This window comes from Bubalus kerabau, chromosome 1 (genome assembly GCF_029407905.1).
Source record: "Bubalus kerabau isolate K-KA32 ecotype Philippines breed swamp buffalo chromosome 1, PCC_UOA_SB_1v2, whole genome shotgun sequence".
Lineage (NCBI taxonomy): Eukaryota > Metazoa > Chordata > Mammalia > Artiodactyla > Bovidae > Bubalus > Bubalus kerabau.
Window position 1 is genome coordinate 251018915 of NC_073624.1, and position 19762 is coordinate 251038676.

At 34.4% G+C, this 19762-nt stretch overlaps 1 protein-coding gene across 8 annotated transcripts in view; it reads right to left on the minus strand.

Annotated features, from left to right (window-relative positions):
• SSBP2 (single stranded DNA binding protein 2) overlaps positions 1 to 19762 on the minus strand; it is a 400682-nt gene that overhangs the window by 56240 nt on the left and 324680 nt on the right. For all 8 annotated transcript variants that reach the window (XR_008707889.1, XM_055563053.1, XM_055563014.1 and 5 more), the window contains one exon: positions 11225 to 11284. Coding sequence is in view for 7 of the 8 variants with exons in the window: in XM_055563014.1 (XP_055418989.1) it covers positions 11225 to 11284 (60 nt within the window). In the remaining variant the exon portion in view is untranslated. The remainder of the gene's footprint in view (positions 1 to 11224; positions 11285 to 19762) is intronic.

Genomic DNA, 19762 nt, shown 5'->3' on the forward strand with positions numbered 1-19762 from the left:
CTCTAAGAGTTTTGTATAGTATCTGGTTTTACATTTAGGTCTTTAATCCTTTTTGAGTTTATTTTTGTGCATGGTGTTAGAGAATGCTCTAATTTCATTCTATGTAGCTCTTCAATTTTCCCAGACCCTCTTACTGAAGATGCTCTTCTCCATCCATTGATCGATTTGTTGTTGTTCAGTTGCTTAGTTGTGTCTGACTCTTTGTGATCCAAAGGACTGCAACACTCCAGGCTTCCCTGTCCTCCACTGTCTCCAGAGTTTGCTCAAATTAATGTCCATTGAGTTGATGATGCCATCTAACCATTTCATTCTCTGCTGCCCCCTTCTCCTTTTGTCTTCAATCTTTCTGAGCACCAGGGTCGTCTCCATTGAGTCGGCTCTTTGTATCAAGTGGCCAAAATACTGGAGCTTCAGCTTTAGCATTAGTCCTTCCAGTGAATATTTAGGGTTGGTTTCCATTAATATTGACTTGTTTTACCTCCTTGCAGTCCAATTTGAAAGCACCAATTCTTGATAGCTCAGCTAGTAAATAATCTGCCTGTAATGCAGGAGATTCCCAGTTTGAGTCCTGGGTCAGGAAGATCTGTTGTAAAAAGGATAGGCTACCCCACTCCAGTATTCCTGGGCTTCCCTGGTGGCTCAGCTGGTAAAGAATCTGCCTGCAGTGAGGGAGACCTGGGCTTGATCCATGGGTTGGGAAGATCCCCTGGAGAAGGGAATGGGTACCCACTCCAGTATTCTGGCCTGGAGAATTCCATGGACTGTATAGTCCCATGGGGTCACAAAGAGTCAGACACAATTCAGTGACTTTCACTTCACTTTCTTTATGGTCCAACTCTCACATCCAAACATGACTACTGGAAAACCATAGCTTTGACTATTTGGACATTTGTTGGCAAAGTGTTGTGTCTGCTTTTTAATACGCTATCTAGGTTTGTCATAGCTTTCTTTCCAAAGAGCAAGCATCTTTTAATTTCATAGCTGCAGTCACCATCACCAGTGATTTTGGAGCCCAAAAAAATACAATCTGTTACTGCTTCCATTTCCCCCCTCTTCTATTTGCCATGAAGTGATGAGACCAGATGGCATGATCTTAGTTTTTTTAACGTTGAGTTTTAAGCCAGCTTTTTCACTATCCTCTTTCACCCTCACCAAGAGACTCTTTAGATCCTCGTCACTTTCTACCATTAGAGAGTTATTATCTGCATATCTGAGGTTGTTGATATTTCTCCTGGCAATCTTGATTCCAGCTTGTGAGTCATCCAGCCAACATTTCACGTGATGTACTCTGTATATAAGTAAAATAAGCAGGGTGACAATATACAGGTTGGTCATACTCTTTTTCCCAATTTGGAACCAGTCAGTTCCATGTTTGGTCCTAACTGTTGTTTCTTGACCTGCACACAGGTTTCTCAGGAGACAGATGGTCTGGTATTTCCATCTCTTTAAGAATTTTCCATAGTTTGTTGTGATCCACACAGTCAATGGCTTTAGCATAGTCAATGGCTTTAGTATAGTCAATTGAGCAGAAGTAGATGTTTTTTTGGAACTCCTTTGCTTTCTCCATGATCCAAATATATTTCTGTTTATGTCACTCCTATACTGTTTTGAATACTGTACCTTTATAGTACAGTCTGAAGTCAAGGAGCCTGATTCCTTCCTTCAGCTCCATTTTCTTTTTGAAAATTGCTTTGGCTATTTCGGGTCTTTCATTTTTCCATATTTTCAGTCAAAATTTAAGATTTTTTGTTCTAGATCTACAAAAACTGCCATTGATAATTTGATAGGGACTACATTGAATCTGAAGACTTCCTTGGGCAGTATAGTCATTTTGACAGTATTCTTTCAATCCAAAACCATGGTATATTTTTCCATCTGTGTCATCTTCCATTTGTTTCATTAGTGTCTTAAGTTTTCAGAATACAGTTTGCTTCCTTAGGTAGCCTTATTTCTAGGTGTTTTATTCTTTTTGATGTGATGGTAAATGGCATTGCTTCCTGAACTTCTTTTTCTGATCTTTTGTTCTTAGTGTATAGAAATGCAACATTTCTGTGTATTAATTCTGTAGTCTGCACCTTTACCGAATTTGTTGAGCTCTAGTAGTTTTCTGGTAGTATGGCCAGGATTTTCTATGTACAGTATCACTACCTCTACAGTGGCAGTTTTACTTTTTCTTTTCCAACTTGGATTCTTTTTATTTTCTTCTCTGACTGCAATGGCTAGGACTTCCAAACCTATGTTGAATAAAAGTAGTGACAGTGGACATCCTTGTATTGTTCCTGATCTTAAGACGAAATGCTTTCAGCTTTTCACTGTTGAGTATGATGCTCTGTGTGTGTCTTTCATATATGGCTTTACCCTGTTTAGGTATGTTCCCTCTACGCTGAATTTCTGAAGAGTTTTTTTTTTTTTAATTATAAACTGATAATAGATTTTTGTCAGATGCTTTTTCTGCATCTACTGAGATTATCATATGGCTTTAATTCAATTTGTTAATGTGGTTATCACACTGACTGATTTGATTTGCAGATATTGGAACAATCCTTGTATCCCCGGGATAAATCCCACTCAATTTTGGTGTATGATCCTTTTAATGTATTGTTGGATTTGGTGTGCTAGCCTTTTGTTTAGGATTTTGTGACTATGTTTATCAGTGGCATTGGCGTGTGACTTTGTTTGCAGTATCTTTGTATCGTTTTGGTACCATGTTTGAGGCTGGCTTCAAAGAATGAGTTTGGGAGTGTTCTGATCTCTGTAATTTTTTGAAACAGTTTCAAAAGGATAGATGTTAACTCTTCTCTAAATGTTTGATAGGATTCACCTGTGAAGCCATCCGGTCTGGGGTTCTTTGTTGGCTTGGGGTTCTTAAACCAAAGTTTCGATATCAGTGCTTGTGATTGTTCTAGTCATATTTTCTATTTCTTCCTAATTTGGTTTTGCAAGATTGTACCTAATAATTTGTCCGCTTCTTCTAGGTTGTCCAGTTTATTGGCATAATGTTGTTTGTCTTTTATGATCCTTCATATTTCTGTATTCACTGTAACTTTTTCATTTCTGCTTTTATTGATGTGAGCCCTCTCCCTTTTTTTCTTGATGAGTTTGGCTAAAGCTTTACCAATTTTGTTTATCTTCTCACAGAAGCAGCTTTTAGTTTCACTGATATTTTGTACTGTTTCTTTGTCTCTATCTCATTCTTTTCTGCTCTGAGTTTATGATTTCTTTTCTCTGCTAACTTTGGGTTTTGTTTGTCCTTTTTCTAGTTGCTTTAGGTATAAGGTTAGGTCATTTATTTGAAATTTTTCTTGTTTCTTGTAGTAAGATTGTATTACTATAATTTTCTCTTAGAACTGCTTTTGCTGTGTCCCATAGGTTTTGGATTGTTGTATTTTCATTTTTATTTGTCTCTAGGGAATTTTTTGATTTCCTCTTTGATTTCTTCAGTGATCTACTGATTGTTTAGTAGCATACTGTTCAGCTTCCATGTGTTTTTTTTTTTTTGCCACAGTTTTTGTTTGTAGATTTGTACTCTTATTGCAGTGTGGTCAGGAAAGTTGATTGATATAATTTTAGTTTTCTTTAACTTATCGAGGCTTGCTTTATGGTCCAGTATGTGATCTATCCTGGAGAATATTCTATGTGCATTTGAGAAGAATGTGTATTCTGCTGCCTTTGGATGGCATGCTCTATAAATATCAATTAAGTTCATCTGGTCTAATATGTTGTTTAAGACCTGTGTTTCCTTAATGATTTTCTGTTTGGATGATCTGTCTATGGATGTAAGTTGGATGTTCAAGTCCCCCACTTTTACTGTGTTACTGTCAGTTTCTCTTTTTATGACTATATTTGCCTTATATATATTGAAGTGCTCCTATGTTGGGTGCATATATGTTTACAATTGTTATTATCTTCTTGGATTGATCCCTTGATCATATGCAGTATCCTTCTTATAACATTTTTTAAAGTCTATTTTGTCTGATATGAGCATTACTATTCCAGTGTTTTAAAAAAAATTTCCATTTGCATGGGAAATCTTTTTCCATCCCTTCACTTTCACTCTTTATGTGTCCCTAGATCTAAAGTCAGAGAAGGCAATGACACCCCACTCTAGTACTCTTGCCTGGAAAATCCTATGGGCGGAGGAGCCTGGTAGGCTGCAGTTCATTGGGTGGCGAAGAGTTGGACACGACTGAGCGACTTCACTTTCACGCACTGGAGAAGGAAATGGCAACCCACTCCAATGTTCTTGCCTGGAGAATCCCAGGGACAGCGGAGCCTGGTGGGCTGCCATCTATGGGGTCGCACAGAGTCGGACACGACTGAAGCAACTTAGCAGCAGCAGCAGCAGCAGATCTAAAGTGGGTCTCTTGTAGACAGCATATATATGGGTCTTACTTTTGTAACCATTTAGCCAGTCTATGTCTTTTGGGTGGAGCATTTAATCATTAGGGTTAAAGTAATACTGATATATAGGTTCTTAATGGTCATTTTGCTAATTGTTTTGGGATTGTTTTTATAGGTCTTTTTCCCCTTCTCTTTGTCTTTTGTTCTCTGGTAGTTGCATGATTGTCTTTAGTGTTGTGTTTGGATTCCTTTTTCTTTTTTGTGTGTTTATCTATTGTAGATTTTTGATTTGTGGTTACCATGAGGATTTGATATAGCAGTTTATGTATACACAAGACTGTTTTAAATTGCTAGTCTCTTAATTTCAAATGCATTTCCAATATCCTGCATTTTTACTTTTTTCTTATGATTGCTGGATTTGATATCTTACTTGTTGGATGACTTCCCACCTTTACTGTATGTCTGCTTTTACCAGTGAACTTTCCCATTTCTAATTTTCTTGTATCTAGTTGTGGCCTTTTCTACCTAGAGAAGGTTCTTTTAGCATTTGTTATAAAGCTGGTTTGGTAGTGCTCTTAAGTTTTGCTTGTCTGTGAAGTTTTTGCTTTTTCCACCTAATCTAAGTGAGAGTCTTGCTGGATAGAGTAGTCTTGGTTGATTTCTCCCTTTCAGTACTCTAAATATATCATGCCATTCCCTTATGGCCTGCAGAGTTTCTACTGAAAAATCAGCTGATAACCTTAATGGGAGTTCCCCTGTATGTTATAGGTTGCTTTTCACTTGTTACTTTTAATGTTTTTTCTTTGTCTTTAATTTTTCTCAATTTGTGTTTCCGTGTGTTTCTCCTTGGATTTACCCTGTATGGGATTCTCTACACATCCTGGACTTCAGTGACTGTTTCCTTTTTCTTATTAGGGAAGTTCTCAGCTACTATATCTTCAAATATTTTCTCAGACCCTTTCTCTCTTTCTCCTCCTGTGAGACCCCTAAAATATGAATGTGTTGGTTTATTTTTCTGTTGTTGTCCCAGAGGTCTCTTAGACTGTCCTCATTTCCTTTCATTCTTTGTTCTGCAGCAGTTATTTCCACCATTCTGTCTTCTAGCTCATGTGTATGTTCTTTAGCCTCATTTATACTGTTACTGATTCCTTCTAGTGTATTTTTCATTTTTTTCTACTGTTTATCTCTGTTCTTCATATTTTCTTAGTTCTTTGCTAAAAATTTCTTGTATCTTTTCGATTTGTGCCCCATTCTTTTTCTGAGATCCTGGATCGCCTTTACCATCATTTCTCTGAATTCTCTTTTGGGTTGACAGCCTATCTTCACTTCCCTTAGTTGTTCTTCTGGGGTTTTACCTTGTTCCTTCATCTGGAACATATCTCTTTGCCACCTCATTTGGTCTAACTTTCTGTGTTTGTGGTCCCACTGGCTGCAGGATTACAATTCCTCTTGCTTTTGGTTGCCTGCCCTATAGGGCTGGTCTAAAAGGCTTATGCAGGCTTCCTGGAAGGAGGGACTGTTGCCTGCCCAGTGGTAGGTGGAACTGGCGGGCAGAGCTGTGTCAAGGGCTATGTGTAGAGGTCATTAGAGGTGGCTGTTGGCTCAGGATGACTTTAGGCAACCTGTCTGCTGATGGGTGGGACTGTGTTCCCATTCTGTTGGCTGTTTGGCTTGAGGCATTCCAGCTCTGGAGCCTTCTGGCTGTCGGGTTGGGGCCAGGTCTTGGCATAAAAATGGCAACCTCAAGCACAGTTCACACCAATGAGTACCTAGTACCTCCATCAGAGGTGTCCTCATAAGACTTCTATTTTACATTTTGTGAACTTTATAGGTCTGTACACTCAGTATAATTTCTTAGTTTTAAAATGATTCCACTTTGCCCAATTTTGTGGCAAACAAAAGAGCTATTGTTGGAAACAAAATCTAGGCAAAAATTGTTCTATTTATCCCTGAGAAGTTTAATGCCCTTCCCCAAAATCAATTTATTAAGGATACAAAAATAACTAATTTTTATTCTTAAATGTAAATTATTTCTACAGATTATTTTACTCACTGGGGATTATAATAGAAGCAGAACTAAAATGTCAAGGGGCCAATTGATATTATTTTGAATAATCATATTTTCCCTAAGAAACTATTTAGAAAAATAATACTCCAGTTAAGTTCAAACAATCTGCTGAGTGGAAAGAGAACTAGAACTGAAGAAAGGTGGAGATTAACAAATATGGTTTATTTTACGCAGAGCTGTAATACTGGTTACATGCTGAATTAAAAGTTTCAAATAGTCATCTGAGCAGCACTTAGACCTGGACCAAGCTATAAATGATTTAAATATACTGACCCTATGAAAAATGTATATATACATATATATACACATAATTCTGACAAGGATTAAACCTGACATAATCCTGGCAAGAATTTCTATGAATGTTCACTAATTTAATTTAAAAACAAAAATACTTTAATTTGTTTAAAATTTTAAATATTTCAAAGAAAATGTGCTATTAAAGAATTTCTATATCCAGATCAGAACTATTTCCTTAACTGTTATATTGGGATGCAGTACTTTTGTAATCCTTTGATTTTTGTTTGTTTATTTACAAGCACACTCAATGTCTATTTATTGATTTCTGATTAAATGATCTGTTTCCTGCTTACCTTTCCAGGCTAATTTCTTGCCACTGACATTCTGACTTTTTTATTCCAAACCTCTTTCAGTTTTCCTTTTTTTTTTTCAATTCATGTACTCAGTACTGAGGATCATATTTAGCCTTCTTCCTCCTTTTATGTGTATCAGTCAACAGTTTCTCCAACACTGAGATGCCTGGCTTTCATTATCTTAATTATCTTTAATACCATTATCTACCACTTCCATACGACTCCTCCCTGCCTCCTTGAATATCTTAGCATGCAGAGGAAGTGAGGGCTTCTTAGGTACTTTTATAGATCCTTATACCTCACTTTTATATGCTCATGGTTTGTCATCCATCTGCTCTGTATCCCCAATAAACTGTAAGTTCAGAGACTGGAAGCTATCTGTGCCTGTTCAGAGTAATAAATACTTATCCAAGGAATAAAAGAAATTTTTCATTGGACAATCTTAGGAATCATCAATGACAAAGTCATAAGAATGTACTAGATTTCAAGAATTGAGAAGAAAAAAGGTCAAAAACAAAGATAATTTTCTTAAAATACCAATGAGATAAGAAAGGAAGAACCTGAATAGCTAAAAAATTAGCAGGCAGACTGGGACCATTTATTTCAGAGTGCATGAGTGGAGTTTCAAGAAGTGGTCAATACTATCAAAAGTTATAAAGAAGTAAATTAGGAAGGGTGAAAATGTATGATTAAACAACATTATTTTCAATTGTGAGCTTGAAGTTCTTCCTTTTTTAAGTCGAAGTGATTCTAGTTTAATACTCTAATTCTAAATTTATTTTTTTAATGTTTATAAAATTATTTATTTTGCATATTTATTATTATACTTGTTAAGAGATTTATTTCTGTTTTGCTAAATTTCTAAATTTCATTGGTAATACCATGTTTTATCACTGGAAATAATTTTCTTCAAAAGTATTTTTTTTCTTGTTTGTTTTAAAGTATTAGAACAATTGACAAGTCTATCTGCTATTATCACTAATCCTATAGAAATCTTGATCAAGGTCAAGTTGTCTTTCAAAATGACTCTTAACCCACATTTAACTCTTTAGTCACCAGTGTTTGTCTTTTGGTAAGTCAAATCTTTACTTTTTAAAAACATTTTGATCAGTCCCAGGATGACCAGATGATGGTTTTATTCATCAAAAGGGTATGATCACTAGATTCTTTAAACCCATAGTATCAGGAAAAATGAATTTATACATTTTGTGGGTTAATATTATATTCTCATATTTGTCAACATGTCAAATGTATTCCATTGAGACTTAACTAGTCACAAATTTTGGGACACATTCTTTGCTTTATAAAAGATCTTCACTTTGACAGAAAATAACACGAATGATGAGGATGCTTAATAACAACAAATAGGAAGTCAACAATAATATACACTTGTGAGCCAATATACCTGTTAACAGAGTTTCAGGAATGGTGAGAAATTCTAATTCTATAGTGTCAATAAATCAATAACTTATTCTTGGTGCCACTCACTAACAGTCTCTGTACTTCTGGCTGTCTTGGTTTCCTTAGCAGTGTTGAATGAACACTGAATTTTTCAGATTAAACATTTTATCTATGAGAAGGATAAAGACCTCCAGGTTATGGATGCTTCAACACCACCAACCTATTCTGACAGCTGAACCAATTCCAGTGTGATTTCTGTTCCATGTGTTTTCCCATAGGTATTTATTCTTTGCAACCTTGCAGATTTTTGTAATTTTACTTGACCTTTCATCATTTTAGACACTATTACCCCTTCCTGCATTTTTGGGCATAGTGATATTATACCATGTTCCAAATACTCAGTCCTGTAAATATACAAACAGGATAAGCCATTGTGTATTTAGTCCAGAATCATGAAAACCGCCTCAGAAATAACTGTAAATTCTGGAGAAGCTCTTTATTAAAGGCAAGTCTTTTGCATATTCAAATGACTAGTCAACACCACTGAAGAAGTTAATAGTTTACTTTTTATTTTCTTAGATACAGTCTACCAATAAAATAAAGTTTTGATCATTTTAAATAGACTAAATTTAAAAGTTTAACATTTGTTTTAATAGACATCATTCCAATTAATCTCCAAAAATAGCATTGCCCATTCTACTGTAATGACTACATAATGAAATTGAAGAACTGTTTTTTGTTGTTTGAAAATGTTGTGCTACTAGTTAACAGCGTAAATGTTGTTTTAGGAAAAGTTTAACAGTTTGCTCAAAGTTCTTTAAAAACAATAGTATAAATGTAAATTATTATAAATTTGAAAGATGTTTGGATTAATAAAGCTTAACTATACATGGGGAGGAGGACAAAAAAGGGCCACTCAAAAGAGTACAATTGTTTTAAAATATACTTAGGTAAAGACTTCAAAATTATTGACAAAAAAGAATGCATATTGTAACTCTTTATTACCTTTAACTTTTTAATTGCCTCTTTTAAAAATCCAAAAGCATTATATATTAGATCTTCAAAAATATTTCAAACAGCCTAGATTTAGAATTCCACATTTCTACCACCAATCCACTCCTCTTTCCAAAAGTCTTGCATTTTGTCAGTTTCTTTGGATGTGGAACTTAGCCTAGTATCTTTTATGTAGCAGGCATTTCAGCAGTGTCAAATGGATGCAATTACAGTAATTCCAAGGTATTTTCATAATTCATATGGAATAATGGAGCAGAAAATTCTCACATACATAGGGAAATTCAGATTTCCCTAATGTAGATTCTTGCTATTTAGTGGCTAAGCCATGCCTGACTTTGCGACCCCATGAACTACAGCACGCCAGGCTTACACACCTCATATATCTATGGATATATCTATGGGTGGGATGTCTGAAACACCATGAAAACTGCAGTGAAAGATACATACTTTTTGTCCTTAAAAAGGAAATTTAAAAGGCTCAGGCACCTATAAGCAGATCTGACTGTCAATATACACAGGTTCACCCACAGAGAAAATAAAACTCCCCATATGTTGAAACACTTGGCATCTGTGTACTTCTTTTTCCTATTTCCTGCCATGTTCCCCTGGTCCTATGTACTGAATGCAGATTCGGCCTGAAGGAGAAAACTCCTCCAGCTGCTAACGTGAGGACTTCAGCTCTGTAGCAGTGGGATGATGCAGCGCTGCTGCCTGCTTAAAGGTCTCACCTGGGGATGACTGTGGGTGCTGGCGTGCCCTGTTGTATGTTAGGACACTTCAAGGACATTAATTTCAGTAAGAGGAGAGGGGAAGCAAAGCTCAGTTTTATCAAATGTGCTATCAAAGAAAACACAATTTTCTTGTTTCATTTTTTGGTCAGGAAGCAAGCAGAAATTTTTTAGAGAAGAAAAAATTTATTGTGATAACAGGCTTTACTTCAGATCTGGGTAAATGATGATAAACACAATTGAAAGTGACAAAACAATTATCTTAACGTAAATATTTCAAACACTTAAGCACTTAATTTCCTCTTGTTTTATATACACACACACACACACAGTCTCTAGTCTAAACTTAAAACTATAACATACCTGCAAGTAAAAACTGTGCTTTATTCTCTTTAGCAAATAAATATTTATGCTATTGATAAACTATTTGAGGACAAAAATCTATGAAATCTCAGAACTCTTATAGGTAAAAATAGTTGGACAATCTACTGTTAACTACTGACCTAACCCTCCTAGAAGAAGCTAGTTATATGCCAGATACGTGACTATAATTGGGCTAAATTGATATGTTACAGCCATGTTATTGTAACTGTATAATATAAAAATAAACTTAAGTATGTTCATAGAAAATTTCACTGCCATCCTTTACAGTGTAATCTGCATTTACCAAAATCGTACATATTTTGAAGGTTTGGATCAAAGTATATGGTAGACTCTAAGGGTCAGCAAACTTTTTCCTGTAAATATCTAGATAATAAATATTTTAGGGTTGCAGGCCACCTACCATCTCCATGGTGACTCAAATCTCCTACTGCAGTGTAAAAGAAGCCACAGACAATGCATGAATGAATGAATGTGGCAGCGTTCCAGTACAATTTTATTCACAAAAAGTCAACCAAACTATGGGCAAACCGTTGATGTAGATTATACATCCCTTAGAAGTACCATAAAATGAAATGAAGGATAATTTAGCATTTTTATAAGAAAGAAATATATGTGACATTGTCAAGATCTTTATTGACTCTTTAGAAAAAACAAAAACACCAAAACATCCAACTTCAGTAGCACACATAAAATCTTACCTGGTTAGGTATCCTCAACGGGGGCCTTGGACCTCCAGGGTATCGAGGTGACATAAAAGGCTATTGAAGTAAAACAAATAAATAAAACAAAAAAAATGTAAAATACATATCTGAAAATAAACTGCTTTGAACAATTTTAGAATTATACAAAACATAAATCCAATTTACTTCTGTGGCTAATTTCAGTAGAATAAATGCTTTTGAGAAAAATTACCGTCCTATATTTTTAGTTTGTAAAATATCTGGAAAAACTGCCAAATTTTTAAAAAATGTGAATTATTATTAAGATAATGCCATATAATTGGCAAAAGGTAAGATTAAGAAATTCAGGCAACTGAATTTTAGTAACGACTTCAGGAAGAGGATTACTGGCTACATCATTATACAAGTTGGATTCTGAGTATATTCTTTGGACCAAATTACCCAATTTGGTTTTTGTTTTCCTCTAATAATTTTAAAGTTGCCAAATTTCTTCATCTTTTCTTTTTTTGTTCTGTTTAAAATGGTAAAGGCATTTCTTTCCCAAGGGACATTTGTAGTTAGAAAACCTTCAGCTTTCTTTCATTAACAGTTTGTTGTAATTCTAAATTGATTATAAATTTTAAAGTTGAAATTTCTTTGCATATTTTGAACCTAGCAGACTATGTATGAGGTATGTACATTTTTAATAAACAGTTTTTTTCAAAGTATAGTTAATTTATAATGTGTTAGTTTCAGATGTAAAGTGATTCAATGATACACATACATATATATGCAACCATATATATATACTTATTTATTTTTCATTATAGGCTATTATAAGATATTGAATATAGTCCCTGTGCTATACAGCAAATCCTTGTTGTTTATTTTATGAATAGTAGTGTGTATATGTTATGAGGTGTGTACATTTATTAACAGAAAAATGTCCTTATATTAAAATACAAGTTGATTATTTTGTTAGATGATTCAGAGGCTGCTAAGATGTGCTGACTCTGATGGTCCCAAAACTATCTGAAAAATATGCTACAAGAATCATTTTGATGATTTTTCAATGTTGAGTGGAAGAATATTTTTGACACTTAGCTTTGAGCACAAATTTAAATAATTATTCAAAATTCCATTTTTATAAATGTAATTGATTTTATTATAATACATAATTACATGTAATGTAAGCAAATTATCAACTCTGAAGGGTTGAATATTAATTAAAATATTAAGAATGAATTCACTGAAGACTTGTACAACCCAATTCTATAGTAATTCACATAATTCTAAATTTCATTTTTATAATACTTTCTACAAATATTTTTAGAAATTAGACCTGCTACACATATTTTCTAGGGTTATTTTACAAGCAGCATCTGAAAAATAAAATTATAACAAATTTATGTGGTATAGACTTTCTCTTTTGGAGACTCGGACACATCAATGAGAACTTCAGAATTCAGGAATTTGGCTTTTTGCTCACTGTGTTCTCATGTTAACATTGTCTTAGGAGATCGTTTTAAATAGACAGAAACAGTGGGTTATTCAGGTAATAGTGTCAACTTCAGCTGGCAAAACTTAAATGGATTTTCCAGTTTAAACACTTAAAAAATGTTTAGTTTTTACACATTTGATCAAAGTTGACTACCAATTCTTAAGTGCTGCTCTAAATTGGATTAATTAGTTAACTATACTGTCAACTAGAAGCTCAATATTCACACTTCCTCTGCTACTTTCCTGATCACCTAATTTCATTTGTGAAACTGTCCTGGACTCATTTAAACAATTTAATAAGTGTGGTGTCACTGATTTTGGAATGGTTGGCTTTCTTTCACAAAGTGTTTTATGACATAGTCACTAAGCCAAAATACAGTATCAATTTAGTGTTTGAGACATGGATAAATAAAAATAGGTTACTGATAATTCCTGTCTATAATAAAATCACTTCAAAGTGGAATACAAGGTAGAAATTGTTAACGCTACTAAATCCTGGTAGACATCGAAATGCACCTTGTTTGGGACAGAGAATTTGAGATTGTATGTTCCTCTGAATGTAAAATAATGTTACAGTATTAATATAAATGGACTATTTAAAAAGAGAAATTTTTCTCTAATCAGTGGCATTGCGAATAAGTGTGTTTTAACAGGACTGTTGTACTCTCTTATCTGAACATGAGGCCCCATCGAGACACTACTGAGACAGAGGGGCCGTGCATGTGGTTGTGAACCTGAAGGCCCCTCTGGAATAAGATAGGGAGGGAGAGTCTCTTTTAAATTTACTTCCCCTTGAATGCCCTCCTCCAAGAAGTTCACTTTTTTCTTTGGCGGGGGGGGGGGGGGGGGGGGGGTGGGGTGGGTGGCGGTAAAAAACAAAATTGAAACCCACTTATAATTTTAAATCTATTGCTATACAATTAAAGCAGAAAATAACAAAAAGCTAGTTAATTTAGATAACAATCTACTACTTTTCCTTAAAATATAAATATAAAAAATGCGTAAAGGATTTTTCTTTGGGTAAAGCATTTTAATACTAAATTAGCACTGTAGCCCTTAATATTCAGATTGATTCTTAAGTTATTCAGTTAAGCACTGAGGTCCTCAACTGCTTGTTGAAGTGCAGACACAATAACAGAACCAATAGTTTAGTATTAGAAACAGAACATTCTACTATATTTGTATTTCACTATTCAGAAGTCAATTTGTTTTCAAATATAATTCAAGATATTAAAACAAGTTTAAATTAATTTATGGTAAAATGCTAATATAAGAGATTACCTACCGATAGTATGTGCGTGTGTGCTAAGTTGCTTCAGTCGTGTCTGACTCTTTGCAACCCTATGGACTGTAGCCCGCCAGGCTCCATGGGATTCTCTAGGCAAGAATACTGGAGCAGGTAGCCATGCCCTCTACCAAGCGATCTTCCTGACCCAGGGACTGAACTCGCATCTCTTACATCTCCTGCGTTGGCAGGCAGGTTCTTTAACATTAGCACCACCTGGGAAGCCTCTACATCTGTTGACAGACCTGTCAGTACTCTCTCTGTTGATAACCTGGAAAGAACAGACTCCTCAAAGGAGCCCTTAGCTATGAGAGTGTGCTTACTCTTTATATTCGGGGAATTCTTTTTCATAGTTGGGAAATCAAAACATTTGCCTGAAGATGTCAGGAGGATGAATCAATATTTTAAATGGAAAAAGCCTTCCCCTGAAAAAACGGGCTAAACAGTTATAATGCGTGCAGAAAAAACATCTGACTGGGAGTCCAATGGGGCCTGGATTCTAGTTTTTGTATGTCCACTAATTAGCAGAGGGACCCTAAATTAAAAACCTTTCAGGGCTTCAGCTTTCTCAATCTAAAATGAGAGTTAGACTAGATGATCTCAAAAGTCTCTTGGGAAATAATAATTTAAAAAGTCCCATGATTCTGTGTTAATTATTTCCAACATTACCCCTAAGTGTAAAGGTTAGCGTACTACAGCTATAAATATTTGAAGCGTGTAGATGGGACTGGGGTGGGATATCAGCGTATGTTCCTAAGGCACAAACTATCTTTCTCAAGGAGCTAGAGAAGTTTATTCCCATGCTTTCCAGAGAAAAAGAAAAACCTAGTTGAAGAAAAAAATATACTTCAACAATGATGCTCTTTGTTCAGATCAAAGGTCAATAGAGAGAATAAAAAAGCTATGCTTATTGATTAAAAGGTATGCTAGAGATTTGTTCATTCACCAAATGTTTACTTAACACCCACAAAGCCACTGTTGTCAGTGGCTGGACATATCAGTGAACAAACCAGATAAAGATCACTGCCTTTTGCTTAGGACTGTGAACTTTGAAAAATCCTAAAATTTAACAGGAGAAACGATTTTCTGGAAAAATTATTTTCTACAGTCCACTAATCTGGAAGAAATAGAATGTTCTCTTCACCAAATGGCAAATATCAATGAAAACCAAAAAAAAAAAAAAAAACCCAATATTTCAATCTGGTGCCTTCCCTCAGAAGTCATATTACATCATCCCTATTTGATAGAACATGTAGTGCTATGAATGACTGAAACTCAAGGCTATGCTTTTAAAAAAGCTTTCCAAATTAGGGTTTCCTAAGGTTCTTTATAATATATAAGATAAACTGAGTAGCACAGTTAGTACCCTGACATATGGAAAACATTTACAGGCATAAATTCTCATTTCTACATGTTTCAGTGATTTACTTAGAATGAATGGGATAAGCCAAAGTGGAAGCAATAAAAATATATACAAAGCCAGAAAAATCAATAAATTACTTGATGACTAAATGAAAGGAGAAAAAAAAAAAAAACTAATAGAAATATAAACCAAGTGTCCAGCTCATTTCCTCCAAGTAGTCTTTTAGAGAAAAGATCACACCATTAGAATCATAGTTTATTTCAGAATGAATGTCATCCCATCTTAAAGAATTATTATTTTCCATTATATCAAGAATTATTCATGAAATATTAAACTTCTGCTTTCCTAAAAGAGATTTTCCTTTATGCTTTTCCATTTCTGCTAGTAGAAAGTCGTAGTCTCCCTCTTATTTGATCTTCATAAGCCATTAGTGCTTTATCTCAATTCTCTAAAATTTAGAAGGAACTGGCTCTTTCTCATCTTTCCTTCTCTGAAAATCCTGGAACCCACTCCACCCTCATGGAATTATTTTACAAATAATTTACCCATCCTGAAATTATAGGTGGTGAGAACCATTTTAAGCCCTAACCTCTTTTCATATATATATATATATATATATATATATATATATGATCAAACTGTACATCTTAAATGACACACTGCTCAAATGTTAACCTTACTAATATCTTCTAACATTTTAATAGTTTCTAGAAAGCATAAATATGGTTAATAATCAACAGCAGAATATTTCTTGAGATAACTCTGTTCTCTCCTTTCTCTGCCAAGTAAATTTCTACTAACCCTCCAGAGGTTGGTTTAAGTTTCACCCCCTCATTAAGGAAGGCCCAGAGGCTCCTTTCCCTCCGTTTTCTGAGCACATTGTTCACACTGTTCTCATAGAGGACTGAGCACACTGCAGGGGGATACGTGCCTTGATATGAAGGGAACCCACTTCAGAAAAAGAGCACAAAACCACATCAGAGCAAGTACCTTAATGTCAAGGTAATCAATCCATGAAATAAAACCGGTATTTCTAAGAATCCTTAAAATTGATGTAGCAGTGTACAAATCACCTTATTTTAAATATTTCAACATGGCTTTTGAAACTCTTGATCTTTAAGAGCAAATTGATAATAAAGAAAATTTAAAAATCATTGAAAAAACTAAATGCTTCTTCAAAATACCATCTTAAACATTTTCTATATACTACATTTTATTTTAGGAGGACAATTTAGAACAAATCAGTGATGAAGAGAATACTACTAAGTTCTTTAGTATAAACAAATCTAACATTTAGGACACTTAACAACTCTGAAAATTTGTAAGTCAAAGGTATGTTATACAATTTAAAATACTGAACTTTTTTGAGGATAAAACTGTGAAATTTGCTTCTATTTTTGAAAATATAGTATTTTTAAATGACAAAGAAATACATAACTACAAAGTTTAAGAAAATATGAACTTAGGAAATAATCTAAAAAATACATACACACTTAAAAAATGACTTCACAAAACTACTCAAGTGAAGTTTTATAAGTTCTGTAATTGTATGATTATAATAACATCTGATCTAAAGAATTTTATTTCAATACACCTTTTTGACACATTTTACAGCAAAAAGTGTTTAGACTTAACTAGGTCAACCTCCTCATTTTATGTAAAAGCAAACCAAAGGTCAAATTTCTTAACTGCCACTTGAGTTTTCTTAGAGCTATATAACATCCCACTACAGTAATACCTTTGTATTGCAGAATAAAGGCAGGTACACATACTACATTCTCATGACCAACTGACCATAAATAAACTGCCTGACAAGGCACTTCCTCCTAGGCCCCTCAGCAACCTTGCAACCATTCATTTAATGTGGAATTCTTTATCTTTGCTCCCATTCAACTTTGAAAAGCTGAAAGGACAATGGTATTTCAAGTAATCAAGTTAATTTGCACATAAAGTAGTAATTAGCATGTGTTCTTGATTCAACAGATGAAATTCAACAACAGAAATATAAAATAAATCTAGTAAGCTCTATCTCTCCTTGAACATTTTTGGTAGAGTTTTGATAATATAGGGCTTCTCTGATAGCTCAGTTGGTAAAGAATCTGCCTGCAATTCAGGAGACCTCGGTTCCATTTCTGGGTCAGGAAGATCCCCTGGAGAAGGGATAGGTTACCCACTCCAGTGTTCCGGCCTGGAGAATTCCATTGGTCACAAAGAGTTCGACACGACTGAGTGACTTTCACTTTCTTTGATAATATATGTTGTCTTCAGTTCATTTATTTATTTTTAAGTCAAATACAGGAAAAGAAGAGAAGACGGGTTAGGAATGGTGGTACATGGATATGGTATTAGTAGAAGAGTACTATCATTATAATGAAACTGTTCATTATAATGTGATAACTTATAATGAGGTTCAGGAAGAAGGGAAGGAAGCAGTTAGCACATTATAAGAGAGAATTTGCAGACTCACATTCAATAAATACTTGGTTGTTTGCATAGCTGGCTCGCTGACTGAGTGAACAACATTGATGAGAGACTGTAAAAACCAGCGAAGGTGTAATAAAGTTTGGTTCTCTTGTATAAAATCTCATCTGGCCAATTTATGTGTCTTGTTAAAAATAAGTAGCATCAATTGATATTGCAAAGGGTAAGGAACAGTATTGGCACAGTATATTTGGTTGTCTAACGAGAAAATGCTTATATGTATAGAGGGGAAAATTCAGCTTGTTTATGTAGGATAAATCATATCTTTTAGAGGACCTAATAAAACTAGGTAAGGAACAAAGTGTTGGAGACCCCAAGACCATATCTACAATGACAATATCCACATTAACAACATGTAAGATAATTTCTGATTAAGATGACTTCCCTGGTGGCTCAGACAGTAAAAGAGTCTGCCTACAATGCAGGAGACTTGGGTTCAATCCCTGGTTGGGGAGATCCTCTGGAGAAGGAAATGGCAAACCACTCCAGTACTCTTGGCTGGAAAATCCCATGGACAGAGGAGCCTGGTAGGCTACAGTCCATGGGGTCGCAAAGAGTCAGACACGACTGAGCGACTTCACTTCCTAAGATGACTAAGAAGGTCTTATTCTCTCTCCTACTGCTTTCAGGCTTCTCTGTTTCTGGGGTTTCAGGGTTGAAAATAGTGATTCTTAAGCAGTTTTACAGAGTGCCAGTATTTAGTAACCACTTTTTGGTATAGAAGGATGTCAGGTTAATCTATGATTTAGAGGAAAAAAAGGTATGATAACTTACCAATTTTTTTCTCTGAAGCAGAGGCCAGCTATGAGAAATGCCACCAATTTCATATAGTGGGGCATTTCAGTGGGGGTGTTTTGTCTATTAGAGTGCTGCATGTACACATGAGACTCTATTCTTTTTAGACTTAAATATATTCAAAGAGCTATAAACCTCAGGTCTTAGAAACAATGTTTTAGCTTACATATTTTCTTTGCATTAAGAAGAGGCTGGGCACTGTGTAAAAGTATTAAACATTCTCCTTTCTTAACATCATATTGTCTTTAGCACATAACCATTTTTAGTGCAAAAATGTGTAAGAAGAATGGCTATTTGCTAAAAAGTAATTTGCTTTCAGCAATATTTAGGCAAAAACACAAGGTACAAAGTGATAAATAGGAAAAATATGGGTTATCTTCAGTAACTATATTAATTACATAAAGATCAAATATCTACCTTACTTGGTCCTGTGCAGATATGACTTGAAACAGATTAATCTTCTGATATTTTTTATGTACTGTTTTAGGCAGACACACAGAAATAATATAAAAGTCTGTGACAAAAATTATTCTAGAATCTTTCAACAGAAAAACTTTTCTTGAAAACAATTTTTTTAAATTGATAAATATGGAAGGTTATAATTATAGTCCTGTAAAGGTAATAAAAATATGTTCACTATGAGATTTTTATCCCAAGCATAAACATTGTCTTAAAAATTAAACATTGCCTTTTTTATTCATTTTGTGTCCATTTTTTTAGTTTAGTTCAATTCTCTTTATATGATTCTCCTATATAGATTTCTATTCTCTGTTTTGCTATTTGAAATTTCACTGAGAAGTAAATCTTTTTCCTTAATTGTGATGAGTTGAAAGCCTATGCTATCAATAATAAACAATATTGAGAATATTATTTTGGAAAAAAGCATCAGTGTTGTGACTTGTACATTTGTTTCTGCCATCGCACATATAGTAAAACTGTTCACATTTTTATTTTTATAATTCCATGAGATGCTTCATGAGTTTTCTGTGGAGAAGTAATAAAGCATAAATTATACATCAACTGAATTTCTTCAAAGTTACTTTACAATTCATATATCTTAATTTGTTCAGTTCCTTTTCTGTTTTTCAGGAAAATCTCCATCAGACATTACTGACACCCCAGTGGATAAGACACTCTTGATTAACACATCTTA